The sequence below is a fragment of the Dendronephthya gigantea genome, unplaced genomic scaffold (assembly GCF_004324835.1).
Source record: "Dendronephthya gigantea isolate DGI-Jeju-01 unplaced genomic scaffold, DenGig_1.0 000016F, whole genome shotgun sequence".
NCBI lineage: Eukaryota > Metazoa > Cnidaria > Anthozoa > Malacalcyonacea > Nephtheidae > Dendronephthya > Dendronephthya gigantea.
The window spans coordinates 1450087-1463729 of NW_021163026.1; the positions used below are offsets into that span (position 1 = coordinate 1450087).

The 13643-nt window shown below is 39.5% G+C and overlaps 2 protein-coding genes across 2 annotated transcripts; both read right to left on the minus strand.

Annotated features, from left to right (window-relative positions):
* Position 1: 1 nt before the first annotated feature.
* On the minus strand, positions 2–6137 carry LOC114520676 (probable cyclin-dependent serine/threonine-protein kinase DDB_G0292550). The gene is made up of 3 exons (XM_028540996.1): positions 6065–6137; positions 120–5203; positions 2–76 (listed from the first exon to the last, which is right to left on the minus strand). Exons 1-3 carry the CDS (start codon positions 6135–6137, stop codon positions 2–4), a joined length of 5232 nt encoding a protein of 1743 aa, XP_028396797.1.
* A 748-nt stretch (positions 6138–6885) lies between these two features.
* On the minus strand, positions 6886–12037 carry LOC114520488. The gene is made up of 8 exons (XM_028540767.1): positions 11886–12037; positions 11071–11118; positions 10757–10810; positions 10258–10518; positions 9800–10147; positions 9191–9471; positions 7960–8146; positions 6886–7693 (listed from the first exon to the last, which is right to left on the minus strand). The coding sequence occupies exons 2-8, from the start codon at positions 11114–11116 to the stop codon at positions 7500–7502; spliced, it is 1371 nt and encodes a 456-aa protein (XP_028396568.1). The 5' UTR covers positions 11117–11118; positions 11886–12037; the 3' UTR covers positions 6886–7499.
* Positions 12038–13643: the final 1606 nt, after the last annotated feature.

The following is a 13643-nucleotide window of genomic DNA, read 5'->3' on the forward strand; positions in this document are numbered from 1 at the left end:
CCTACACCCCCTCCTCCGCCTCCTCCTCCGCCTCCCTCTCCGCCTCCTCCCCCGCCTCCACCACTGGTAGAATCCGCTGAACTCGATGATTGCTGATCAGGCGAAGGAGATTGTTTTACAATGAATTTTGCACCCTCGGGACTTGTTTTTTTGCCCGAGAGACCCAACTTCACTTCGGCTTTTTGAAGTTTTAGCATTCCTAAGGTTGCCGCTTCGTTCGAGACTTTCTCATTTGAACCTGTCCCGAATTTTGTACTTTTCGCTTGCGCCACCACTTTTGGTTTTGGTTTGTCTTTCGCGACGTGTATAGTTTTTGTCGGCTTTTTTCTGATTGCACCACGAATAATGGCTTCAGCGTCAGGAATCTTTTCCAAATTGATGCCCGCTTTATGTTGTTTTGGCTTTGGTAAATGCCCAAATGCTTTGTGCTTTGAGAACTTATTGTTGACAAGTTGTTTTAAATTGTGGATGTTGCCGTATTGTTTGTCTTGGGAAATTTGCCGTGAATTACTATCATCGTTCTTGAAATGTGTCCTGTGTTTGTGGACCATTTTCAGGCGAAGAGCTGAGTTATGACGGTTTCTATGTCTCAGTCTGCGTAGATTCTTATATCTGTATTGACGAAGTCTATGTCTGGCTTTCTTGTTCTGGTGAAGCCTATGCAAATGGCTTGTATTTTCCTGCATGCTTGGTTCAACATCTGAACTTGAATTCATTTCTTCATCATCATCATCTATGAGTGTAGCCGAGTATTTCGGAACGTCGTCGTCCGAATTCTCATCGTCCGACATGCCTTCGGAAGATTCCGTCTCGTCCGATTCCGCTGACAAGACCTGAGAATTGCTTGGGCTCGTGTTTGATGAACCTTGATGCAATCCTTGAGGATTTTTGGACGAATCTTGTTGTCCTGCACTGTCTTCGTCCAACTCCTCCGTTTCTCCTTCGGAACTTTCATCATGTTGTGGACCGATGTTTGAACTTTGAGGTGCACCAGTTGATGTATGGCCCGCTCTAAGTGTTTCTTCATCTAAAAAGTTGTTCAACAAAGCTTTTCCGTGTAACTTCTCTGGTTGCATGGATCCCACATCTTGAGCTGTTTCCCCTGGTGTATTGGAATCCACCTCGGGAGTTTTTTCTCCTATAGTAATCCGATGTTCCGGTGTCTTAATTCCTGTATTCACGTTCATTCCATCATCTTTCATCGCTTTTCCATTCAGTATGTTTCCACTATTTTCTTCACCATGTTGCACATTTCCTTCCGTCGTTTTTTCATTTGAAGTGCTTCCACCATTTCCTCTATTCCCGTGAACATTTTCATTCATTCCATCATCCTTTATCAATTTCCCATTCAATATGCTTCCACTCATGTCTTCATTATCCTTGCCGTTTGATCCGATTTCATTTTCTCCAACGTTACTCCCGTAAGTACCTTTTGGCGTTGGAACTTGCTGCGTTGAATAACCAGCTTGTACTGCATGTCTGTGGTCACCATCTGTGAATCTTTGAACCTCAGAGTTGTGTTGATTTACTTTACCAGAGAACCTTCCGCTGGGAGCAAAATTGTGATAATATTTGCCCGTTCTCCCCGCCTTATCAACTGCAAATCTTCCGTTCAATCGTTGGAAGTTTAACTGCTTTTGTCTGTTTTGAAATCTGGCAGCGAATTTTTTGTAGCCGTTCTGATGTAACACAGGTTTTCCGGAATGATAGAATATTTTCCCGGGTCTACCATTTCCTTTGCTCTGAATTTGATTTTGGTTTTTGTTTTGCTGAATATCATTCGGGCTTCCGTCGTACGCTACTGGCGAGCTTTGTCGGGAATGATCGCTGCGTTCGGGAGTATTCGGATTGCGCTGGTGCATGAACTTGTTCTGTCTGTTTGACTGAAGGAAGGGCGTCTTATTTTTTGGAAGTTGTTTCTGTTCTGCCATGATTTTTTCATCTTCTGCCTCTTCTTCACCAGCTTCGGCGTAATCGTAGTCCTGGTCATCGTAGTCGGGATTCACCGACTTCGGTTTCTTCGCGAAGTGCTCAACTTTTGGTTGATCTATTTTAACCTCAGCCGAACCATGTATATCACCAAGTTGGTTACTTGCTGGTTCGTTACCAGCTGTGTTTCCTTGGTTTCCATCATTCATGGTGTTCGCGAGTTGATTCGCTGCTTTGTTTATGTTATTGTCATTTTCCTCAGCCTCATTCGCCTGCTTTGCTTGTTGACTGGCGAGGTCAGCTTCATTCGTAATCACGTGGCCATTAGGAAGTATTCCTTGATTGGTAACCTGTCCTGGTACTTGGACAACGTTGGTAACCTGTCCTGGACCCTGTCCAACGTTGGTAACCTGTCCTGGTACCTGTCCAACGTTTGTAATCCGTCCTGGTACCTGGCCAACGTTGGTAACCCGTCCTGGTACCTGGCCATCATTGGTAACCTGTGCTGGTACCTGGCCAACGTTGGTAACCTGTGCTGGTACCTGGCCAACGTTGGTAACCTGATCGTCATGAGCAATTTGTCCTGCATTACCAACCTTACCATCATTTATCCCCTGGCTTCCCTTAGTGACCATACCTTCGTTCATCGCCTCCTCATTTTGCCCAGATACGCCGTTCAAATTGTTACCAAAACTTCCCGTATCGCCATTCAATCTGTTGTTGCCTTTTCCACCCTTGTTCGCGGCATCTCCTGGGCTTCCATCATGACTTCCACCGTTATTTTCTGCAGGATTGTTTTCTGGCAAATTCTTGTTCCCACTGTTTGCAGTTCCCTGGATATTCCCGCTGTTCATGTTTCGATTTTTATTCAAATTGTTCTCATTTGTCAGATAATCGTTGTTATTCTGCCTATTTCCACCAAAGCTCGCCTCTACCTGTTGAGCATTTGCATTGAAAGAGCCTCCAACATTTTGTACGTTTGCAGTTCCTGGTTTCAAAACCTTGTCATTGTTGGCGAAGCTGTTGACAATTTCTTTGTTGTTTTTTTTGTCATATTTGTTGTTTTTGTCGATGATGTTATTTCCATAATTATTGTTGCTGACGTAGTTTTCATATTTTTTGTTGTTGTCATTGTTATTGTTATTTTCCATATTGTTCAAATCGTTTTCAAAGTTTTCCTCCATTTTTCTTAATTTCTCCCCAAAGTTTTTATTATTCTTTATAGCCTTTCCGTCCATATACGCCTTCGCCATTTCCTTGAGGTACACGCTCCTCGACTGAGATGCCACGTTGGGGTTACCACTATTGCTGTTCACAGACGCTGTAGCCGCAACGTTACCATTGCTATCATACGTGTTCCTTTCCTGGTTACCTCCATATTGGTTGTAGCTCTTCGTAGCTCCATCATCAAGCACCACGCTCTGTGTGGGATTTTCTGTCGCTTGGTTGTCGCCGCTACTGTACATGTTGCTAACTTCTCCTTTACTATTTGGACTTTCAACATTCGCAACCTCATCGTTGTCCTTCACGATTTTAACGCTTGGCTGTCCGTTCTTTCCATGTTTGTTGATATCGATAGTTATTTCCAAATTGCGGTTTTTCTTTTCCCTTTTTTCACCGCCCTCTGCTTTCAATTTTCTTTCATCCCCGTACTTGCCGTCTTCATCAACAAACTTGAGCGACGACAGTAAATCATTGGCTGTGTCTATTCCTGAACTAATCTCATCCTTCACCTCCCCATTTTCTGTTTCCCTTTCGAGTTTTTCCTCAACCTCAATCCACTCATTTATCTTATCGTGCAGTTTCTTCAAATCTCCATCTGTCATTTTACTTGCGTCCAGATTTGCCAACGAAATCAAGTTCTTTCGAAAACTTTTATGGCCGTGTATGAGTTCAAACCTCTTTGCACCTCGTTCGTTTTCTCCCTTGTCCATAATAACATTCAGTTTCTTGATCTTTTTTCGAATATCCTTCGTGAATTCTTTGTGAGATACTTTAGCAAGCTTCTTATCGCGGTTTGACTTCATCTTTCCTCTCATAACGTGTTTCCTTTTATGAACTTTTCGTTTTCCTAATTTTTCCTTCTCGTATTTTCCCTGTTTCTTGCGTATTTCCTGTTCTCCAACCGGTTTTTCCTGTTCCGCATCCCGTTTTTCTCGTTTGGCCTCGAGCTTCGTTTTTAACCTTTTTAAATCCAAGTTCAAATTATCTCCTTCACGTAACTTTAAGACTTTCAACAATTTCTCTTTTAACAACTTAACTCTCAAGTCTTTAAGCTTTTTCAAGTAATATTTCTTCTCGTGTTTTTGATGGGAGTCTTTATTTTTGGAAGAAATCTCTGTAGCTTTTTTCTCCGATTCTTTTCCCTTAGTTTCAGGAATATTTTTGCCATCTTTCGGTACTTTTGACTTCATAAATGCAACGCTATCCATAGCTTGCGCCTCTTTGAAAGCATCACCAATTTTACTGTTTCCTTTCGCACCCAACTTATTCTTTTTAATCAATTTCATGAGATTTTTTATTGCAACTAAAGCTTCTTTAGCGCTGTGAACTTTGGCTTTCCTGTCAACTTTTGGATTCCGTGTCGTTCGTATAAAATCTCGTATTCTCAACAAATCCTCTCGATTGATTTTCTTACGTAGCTTCAAACCTTCACTTGTCCGTTCACGGTTTTTCAAAACCCTGAGTATGTTGTGTGCAATTCCTTCCAGCCGGAAAAACACTACCTTATCTCTGTCGTTTTGTTTTTTATCCGTATCAGCTGCCATGTTTGTTTTAAGTTTGATAAAACTCTTAGATTTCTCGGCAAACTTTTGTGCATTCGACTCGCTCAAACTCGACAGTGTTTTATCTTTCAAATTTCCCGCCACTTTTGTGTCGGTCGACGTAGTAGTACTTGGGTGTGTACGGCCTTTCCCGACCGCCTTACGATCGTATTGCGACATAATTCGATGAACGATTGCATCCAACATGCTTCTGGTCGATTCCTCGCTCTTTTTTTTACTAATCGCATTTTGTTCTACTTTTGAAGCTGTAGTTTTCGGTGTTTTTTCAACGCTCTTATCTTTGACTGTATTGTTTTTCTTTTGTGTTTGTGAACCCTTTTTGACACGTGAGGTCTTCACCGGGGTTTTTGACGGGACATCATCTTCAGTGTTGGTTGAGAGCAATGTTTCTATATCTTTAAGATCATTGTCGCTGAATTTCTTATGCTGTAGCTCATGAATAACATCAAGATCCTCCTCGCGAATGTCTTGTGTTGTCCACAAGTCTTCTATAAAAAAAGAAGATTGAGGGTTTTAGGTTTAAAGATACTGAAACTCACACTGGAACTTTGTGACTTGTTGGAGCTAAATTTGAAGTTTTCGTTGAGACATTTTCGAAAGGAACTCGAGATCTACGAAATGTACATAGATTGTTGCGGGAGGTATATAGAAATCAAGTTTTGACTTTGGCTAAGTCACATTTGAAACTTAAATCGGGGTTCATCTTGTTTAGTTCCTGCATCAACAGTGATTTTAATGAGTATGTATGAAGTTGTTTCACTGAAGTAAATATTCTTCATAGTGGGGATTTAGTTGAGTGGGGATTGAGTTGTTCAAGTGAGAGAATATAGCGTATTCATTCATATATGACACAAACACATATTTTAAATGCTTGTTATAAAACGACTATTAGTCTTGTTGCAGTAAGGAAACATTTGAGAAAGTACATTAATTCAATTGAAGACCAAATATCGACTGATTTTATAAACACTCTGGCTATCATAGCACCATAACTCGAAAACTTTCATGACATGCAGTCATGCTAGCATTAGGTACAGAAAGTACACATTAATCACGTCCTAATTAAGAATGGAAAAACGAACTCAATTAACGGTCATGATTTTCCACCTCGAGAGATGTAATTATTTATTAGAGTCAAATTATTGCACAGGAAGCTAGTCATGCATAAAATGTTAAGTGGCCGTTAAGCGATATTTTATTGTTTTGAAATGAAATTTCCGTATGCTGTCCGTGCTGAATTTTGTATGTAATTATTAACGATGCTATTTTTTTCTTTTTCATATATATGATTAATGTTCTCGACCTGAGACAAAAAACTTCAAAGGTACATAGTATGACCTATCGCATACCTTCAGCTGTGGCAGAAATAACGGCACAGCTTGCTGCTAGAATTAGCAAGAGAATACGAAGACCCAAAGGCATCATTTGGTATATTTTCCACTTTTAAGACACCATTTTTAGTGTGGATATCGATCTTTATAATTCGCCATTTTTCCCGATAAATTCACACGATTCAGTTGTTTTGATTTCGGCTGATGTCGCCACCTGCAAAATCATCAGACCCTTCGTGATCATGAATTAAAAATGAACAACGTCAGAGACAGAGTATATTTGAATGAAATTGAGCTTTAGTTACCGTTTAATTAGGTGGCCTGGTATTGAGTAGATTCGACACGATACTGTATTCAAACTTCGTCAGACAATGCTATCTTATTTCAACGATAGAAGAAGAATCCCTTCTTTAGAACAGAAGAAGAATCTCTTCTTTAGAATCGAAGAAGAGTCTTGTCTTTAGGATAGAAGAAGAATCTCTTCTTTAGAACAGAAAAGAATCTGTACTTTAGAACAGAAAAAGAATCTTTTCTTTAGAATGCAAGAAGAATCTCTTCTTTGGAATGGAAGAAGAACTCTTCTTTAGAATGGAAGAAGAATCTCTTCTTTAGAAGGGGATTTCAAAATCGTGTAATCTGCGATTGAAAGGTACAGAGATAATCGTCCGTACATAAACATGTAAAAAGTGCTTTAAAAAATGTATTTGCCACATGCTGTGTAACAACAGTGTGTTACAACAGCGTGTCACGGGTAGATGCTACATGCATCAATTTCGCTCGCAAATTGTTAGTTGTTAGTGAATCGAATCGACCTACCACACCTACATTCGACACTTCTATTCATGATGTTTAAAAATAATTTAATAAAAACGACTGTTCCCCCAGCTTCAGGCAGAAATACAAAATACTGAATACATCCACTATATACAATCGTTCACCGTTAAAAGAAAAATGAATGAAATACCACTTACAGTGGAATACCACTGTGCTTCGAGGGAAATGGGCTTTGGAACCAGTTGGAATGATGATAGAAACTGGATGCAATGAGTTCCCACTTTATGTTTGTATCGGCCTAGTCTTAAATGTGAATGTCGCTGTGATCTTAGCAGGATTCTTGCTGTGACCCTAGTTGATCCTTACTGTGATCCTTGCTGTGATCCTAACTGATCTTTGCTGTGATCATAGCTGATCCTTGCTGTGACCCTAGCTGATCCTTGCTGTGATCCTACCTGATCCTAATCGCGAGATTTACTCATGCCCAATTTCAAATGTGACCCCAGAGCGTTTGATCGGGTAGAAATCCATGAATTTCCCCCCAAAACCTTTGTAATCAATGCTTCAACATATTTGTTCCCATCCGACACAAGTATCAGAAAGGCTTTAAATACTTGCACCAGATAGCGATCACCGACATGCATTTCGTTTTTATAAAGTTTCTAAAGTTCAAAACAAGTTATGGCTTGGTGTTGGGCATGATTTTTCCGTAAATCAAACTTTTCTTCGCATTCTGGTTGTCCTTCTTTGGTTTTGGAACGTTGGTTCTTTGAACTCTCACTGCGTTATTGGCTTTGTTTATTGCTGCTGGTTGAGGTTGAAACTTAGGCATCTTCGGATGTGGTACATTGAGCCTTTTCATCGCTCTGTTACCTGGAAAAGAAAGAAATAAAGAAGATATAACAACGTCCAACAAAGCTTGTTTAATATTGCATGCATGTCCTTTGTCCTATTTGATGATAGGGAAGGATTACTGGTTAACTCATGAGCTAGGTAATACCTGTCGATGTGCGTGACTTAAGTATTTTTTCTTGTCTAAGGCAGACGTTTTGGCAGTTCAAATGGTCGAATAGTTTCTACTTAACTGGAAATGTAACCAGATGCATTCTATGTACTTGCTGATTTAACAGTATACTTACGCATCATGGTTCCAACTGCCGGGGTTTGATATCCTGGCTTTGCTTGTGGCCTGGCAACGGCAGCTTTCTTGTAGTTTATTCTTGATGTTGCTTCGTCCACCAATTTTGCCAACTCGACAATCTGGTTATTCATTTCGCCGCTTGGTTTACCCTTGTGTGCCTTCGGAATGGCCGCTCTCGTTGAGCCCTGTTGATACAGAAATAATCATCTATTGCAATGGTTTATCACGTGGGAAAGTTTGTGTTCATTGCAGTACTGCTAGTCTGACTGAGTGATGACTGTTGCTACTAATACTAGCCTGACTAGTCTAGTACTTACTGCTTTGCAATGTTTTATTCAGTGTTTCACTTTCAACCTTCCTCAATGTCAGTTGATCATTGCAGTACTGCTAGTCTGACTGAGTGATGACTGTTGTTACTAATACTAGCCTGACTAGTCTAGTACTTAATGCTTTGCAATGTTCTATTCAGTGTTTCACTTTCAACCTTCCTCAATGTCAGTTGATCATTGCAGTACTGCTAGTCTGACTGAGTGATGACTGTTGTTACTAATACTAGCCTGACTAGTCTAGTACTTAATGCTTTGCAATGTTCTATTCAGTGTTTCACTTTCAACCTTCCTCAATGTCAGTTGATCATTGCAGTACTGCTAGTCTGACTGAGTGATGACTGTTGCTACTAATACTAGCCTGACTAGTCTAGTACTTAATGCTTTGCAATGTTCTATTCAGTGTTTCACTTTCAACCTTCCTCAATGTCAGTTGATCATTGCAGTACTACTAGTCTGACTGAGTGATGACTGTTGCTACTAATACTAGCCTGACTAGTCTAGTACTTAATGCTTTGCAATGTTCTATTCAGTGTTTCACTTTCAACCTTCCTCAATGTCAGTTGATCATTGCAGTACTGCTAGTCTGACTGAGTGTTGACTGTTGCTACTAATACTAGCCTGAGTAGTCTAGTACTTACTGCTTTGCAATGTTTTATTCAGTGTTACACTTTCAACCTTCCTCAATGTCAGTTGATCATTGCAGTATTGCTAGTCTGACTGAGTGCTGAGTGTTGCTACTAATACTAGCCTGACTAGTCTAGAACTTACTGCTTTGCAATGTTTTATTCAGTGTTTCTGTTTCAACCTTCCTCAATGCCTGTAACGCTTGTCAACAATTATTCCACTTTCGCCATCCCAATTTGTACCACGCTAAGCAAAATTACCACCCGTTCTCCTTACCTTGACATCCACATTCTTCTTCTGTGTATCCTCCAATCCTCCAATAATCATTCTTTCAATTGCCTTTTCCTGATCGTCCGTCAGGTGACCGCCATCAGATTGCTTGATCAAGGTATTAACCTTCTCCAAGGCCTTCAATCCCCCCGTTCCCAGGCGATTATTTTCTACGTTCGTGAGCTGAACATTTTCTCCCCTGATGGGGGGAGGTTTGGTCAGTTTGTCGTCGCTGTCGTCATCATCGTCGTCGTCATCATCATCTTCTTCCTTGTCGTCGTCATCAACTACATAAATGAAACGTTTTAAGCCTCTTAGGCAAAGGCGGAGAGCCCACAACATGCAGGCGAAACGTTCGCATGGCTGGTCTTAGGTTTTTTGGCAACTTGCTACGTCGAGGCATCGAATATTTACATCTGTCGCTTCCAGTAAAAAAAGCTGTAATGGGAAAATTAGAATACAAATCCAAGCTAGTCATAACTTTTTTGGTCTAAAATGGCTCGATGAAAGTTGCTTATTGGCAGCTGAAAGCCTTTCCACCTGACAGAATTTTCGTACGAAAATTTTCGCCTTATTTTCTTTTCATTTGTGCGAATTTGAACCGCCTTTACCCACCTTTTGTTCCAGCAGGCTTGCAGCTGTAGTTCACAATCAAATATTTCTGTATTCCAGGACAGTTTTCAGCACCGTTTTGCACCTCGTGGAACGACGCCGTGATGTCGCATTTATCGCTCGCGTCGCATTTCTTTCTTAACATATCCAGACTTTCGCTCGCTCCAGTGCACATTGAGAGACCATTGTCCGCCGGGCACACGGACACCGACTGCCTGCCCCAGAATACAGAGTTCACAAAGGTTTTAAACGATGCTGGACATTTCAGCGTCGTTTGCTCTCCGTCACAAACTGTCACCTCTTTTGCATCGGGTACACAAGTGTAGCTCACTTTCAAGTATTTGTTAACTCCTGAGATATGGGAAATAGTTTAGAAATGTCTGAAAAACACATGAAACCACGCGTCTTGCATGACTGCAAAACAGCGCGAACGACAAAGTTGTATGAGCTATATTCATTACCTGGACAATGACGAGATTCCGGATTCTGCAGCAGCTTGTGCTTCGCTTCCAGTTGGCAAGCGGCTTTTCCTTCGCACATACCCCTCACTATCCCTGGGGTCTCCTTCGCTCCCCCGCAGTCCACGTGTTCATCTCCATCGTCCGAGGGGCAAATGTCCCGGGATTGTCTGCCCCAGAATACATCAGTGATTGCAATACTCGACCCAGGCGAGCCGCACGTCAGCGAACGCTTCTGTGAGGTACATATCGTTACTGCTTTCTCTGCGCAAAAAATTGTGGACGCTCAGTTAGTGGAAGGTAGTGCCTGTCGGAATAGTTCCAAGTTTCTATGCTCACCCCAACAGTAATGTGACGCATATGTAGAATTGTCATTCCCACGGCCAAGAAATGAGAAATTTGTTATTCGAACTGAGTTCTTTGCATGAAATTTTGAATAATTCACCGTGTTTAAAATACCAATTTAATCGATCTAATCTTGTCATTTCCATGCAGAACTTACCTGACTCTAAATCTATTTGACTTGGGCCCGCCATACCCAAGCATTTCACATCACCTGTAAATGTATATTGCGAAGTTTTAACAAAGTTAACCCATATGATGCTAAGCTGATTGTGAATTACACTATAGATCTTTATAAAAAGTCTGCGTTGTAACGTAGTGCGGATAGATCGAGCGTGTTCCTGATTGGTTTACCGTGGGCGTATTGGCCAATCAGAAACATGCGCCGTCCGCAAACTACGTCAACGTGTAGTCCTTTTGCACACTGTTCACTTAACGTGCAACATGGGCCATTTAGTTCTCACGAAACCGTACCTTGAAGTAGCTGTAGAATAGCTACAAGTATGATTATTGCCTGCATTCCTGTAATACAAAGCCAAAGGTAGTCGTTAATCTCCTAAAGAGCCGGTTTGTATACAACAATGGATCAATAAAATATGATCCTTACTGCACCACTGGGAAGAACAGTTGAGAACTGATAGAGCTATCCAGTATAAATAAAATTAGTTTAGTTTAGGTTTCCTCCTGTAGTAATACTGGATCAATAAGAGATGATCCTTAACGGACCTTTTCAGGAACAACAGTTTAGAACTGATAGAGCTATCCAGTATGAATAAAGTTAGTTTAGTTTAGGTTCCCTCCTGTAGTAACACTGCATTTATGAAAGATGATCTTTACCGGATCTCTAGGGAGATTAGTTTGGAAATGACAAAGCTGTTAGTAGAAATATTATTTATTTAGTTGTGTTTCATACTGCGCGCGCCGTACCTAAAAGAAGTCATTACTACCTAATTCTGTGTTTATTCCCCTTGTATTGTTCAAGAGTACCGGAATAATAGACTATAGAGTATTTTATTCACGGTACCTGTTCAAACGATTACCACAAATAAAACGTTTTAAACATATTGCATTTACTTTTAAAATTAAAATACATTCGCTTTGGCCGATCGATCATTAAACTTCAAAAATAATTCAAATTGAAGAGGTTATTTATTGGAATTGTAATACATCATTTCGTACTACAAAAGGATATACAAATTGATCATCAGTGACAAGAGTTGGACCAAACAAAGTATTTTAAACACTTGAAATTAGCGTTCAGAAAAGGATATATACTTTTTTAATGTTACCTTTTTCTGTTGTGCTTTTCAGTTATGATAAAATGTTTCTTTACCACAAAACTGCAATTTGATCGATCTGATATTAGTCATACACTAAATCTTTACAAGTTTGTCACGCTTCGATGATCGCAATAGAAGATCCGATCGGGCAATGTTCCCTCCGAAAAGTGATATTTTTACCAGTTAGAAATTAGTGGAATATGAGCGTTGTTGATGCACTATACTTTGGAGAAGATCAGTTTAAAACTGACCTCTGATCCAGTGTTACTAACTTACTACAGGAGGAAATCTAAACTGAACTAACTTTATTTATAGTGGATAGCTCTATCAGTTCTGAATTGTTGTTCCTAGAGGTCCAGTATATAAGGATCATCTCTTATTGATCCAGTGTTACTACAGGAGGAAACGTAAACTAAACTAACTTTATTTATACTGGATAGTTCTATCAGTTCTAAACCGTTTTTCCTAGAGGTCCCGCAGTAAGGTTCATCTCTTATTGATCCAACGTTACACGAGGCAGCCTATAAATTTCACTCTGACAGTTCAAATTATATTACATATATTCCGTATAAATAAAGTCTATATTTTAAGTCCTATTTTGAATGTAATTATACAATGCACGGATGAATAAGAGAATATTCTTGCGAGACCTCTCGGTTCCTTTCTAGAACTGTTCAAGTTCTAACAGTTATTCCGAGAGGTTTCGCAAGAATTGTCTCTTATTCATCGTTGCATTGTATAATTACATCCAAAATAGGACCTAAAGTATAGACTTTAATATATTGCAGCTAGGATAAAGGATTATTTTCAATGAACTCTTATAGAGGTGACAGCTCTTCCCTTTTTGTGTACTATGAACAAAGTGAAGGTATATTTGTTGACCTTAGATATAATTAACAAAAACACAATCCAAACAGAAGCTAAATAAATAACAATACAACAGTGAAATGAATATGATAAAACAACAGTGAATAAACAATATTTACTAACATTGAAACTTCTATAATGAATATTCCGTGTCCGCGTCTGTTAGTGTTTAAATAAGTCTTTAAACTTGGAATTAAAACTTGGACGTCTCAAAGGCTGATATATATGAAAACGTGACTCCTGTAAGACTGTTGACAAAGATTATAAGCAGGCAGAAAAATTGAAAAAGATATAAAAAAGAAATAACACGTAAGGAATTAAAACAATCGGCTTATAAATAAGGCTGTCGTAAGGATGGAGTCTGAGAATCGTTAAAAACGTATATAAAACGTTATGAAAGAAGGAACATTGTCTTGTATTTCAGTTTAATATATATATACTGTAAAGTGTATGATAAACGTTGTTTGTCTACCTTAGCCTAAATCGTATATTCACATTTGTCAGTAATTCGCGTGGACGCGGTCGTTATATTAATGGGGATGGATTATAGATAAGCTGAAAAAAAATTAAGCGTGCATTATATATAAAGAATTTAATTTGAATAGCTTTGGATCTATAGGAAACGATCTTACCGGAACTCTATCAAGTATAAATAAAGTTATTTTAGTTTAAGTTTCCTCCTGTATAGTAACACTGGATCAATAAGAGATGATCCTTACTGGACCTCTAGAAAGAACAGTTTAGAACTGATAGAGCTATCCAGTATAAATAAAGTTAGTTTAGTTTAGGTTTCCTCCTGTAGTAACACTGGATCAATAAGAGATGACCCTTACTGGACCTCTAGGAAGAACAGTTTAGAACTGATAGAGCTATCCAGTATAAATAAAGTTAGTTTAGTTT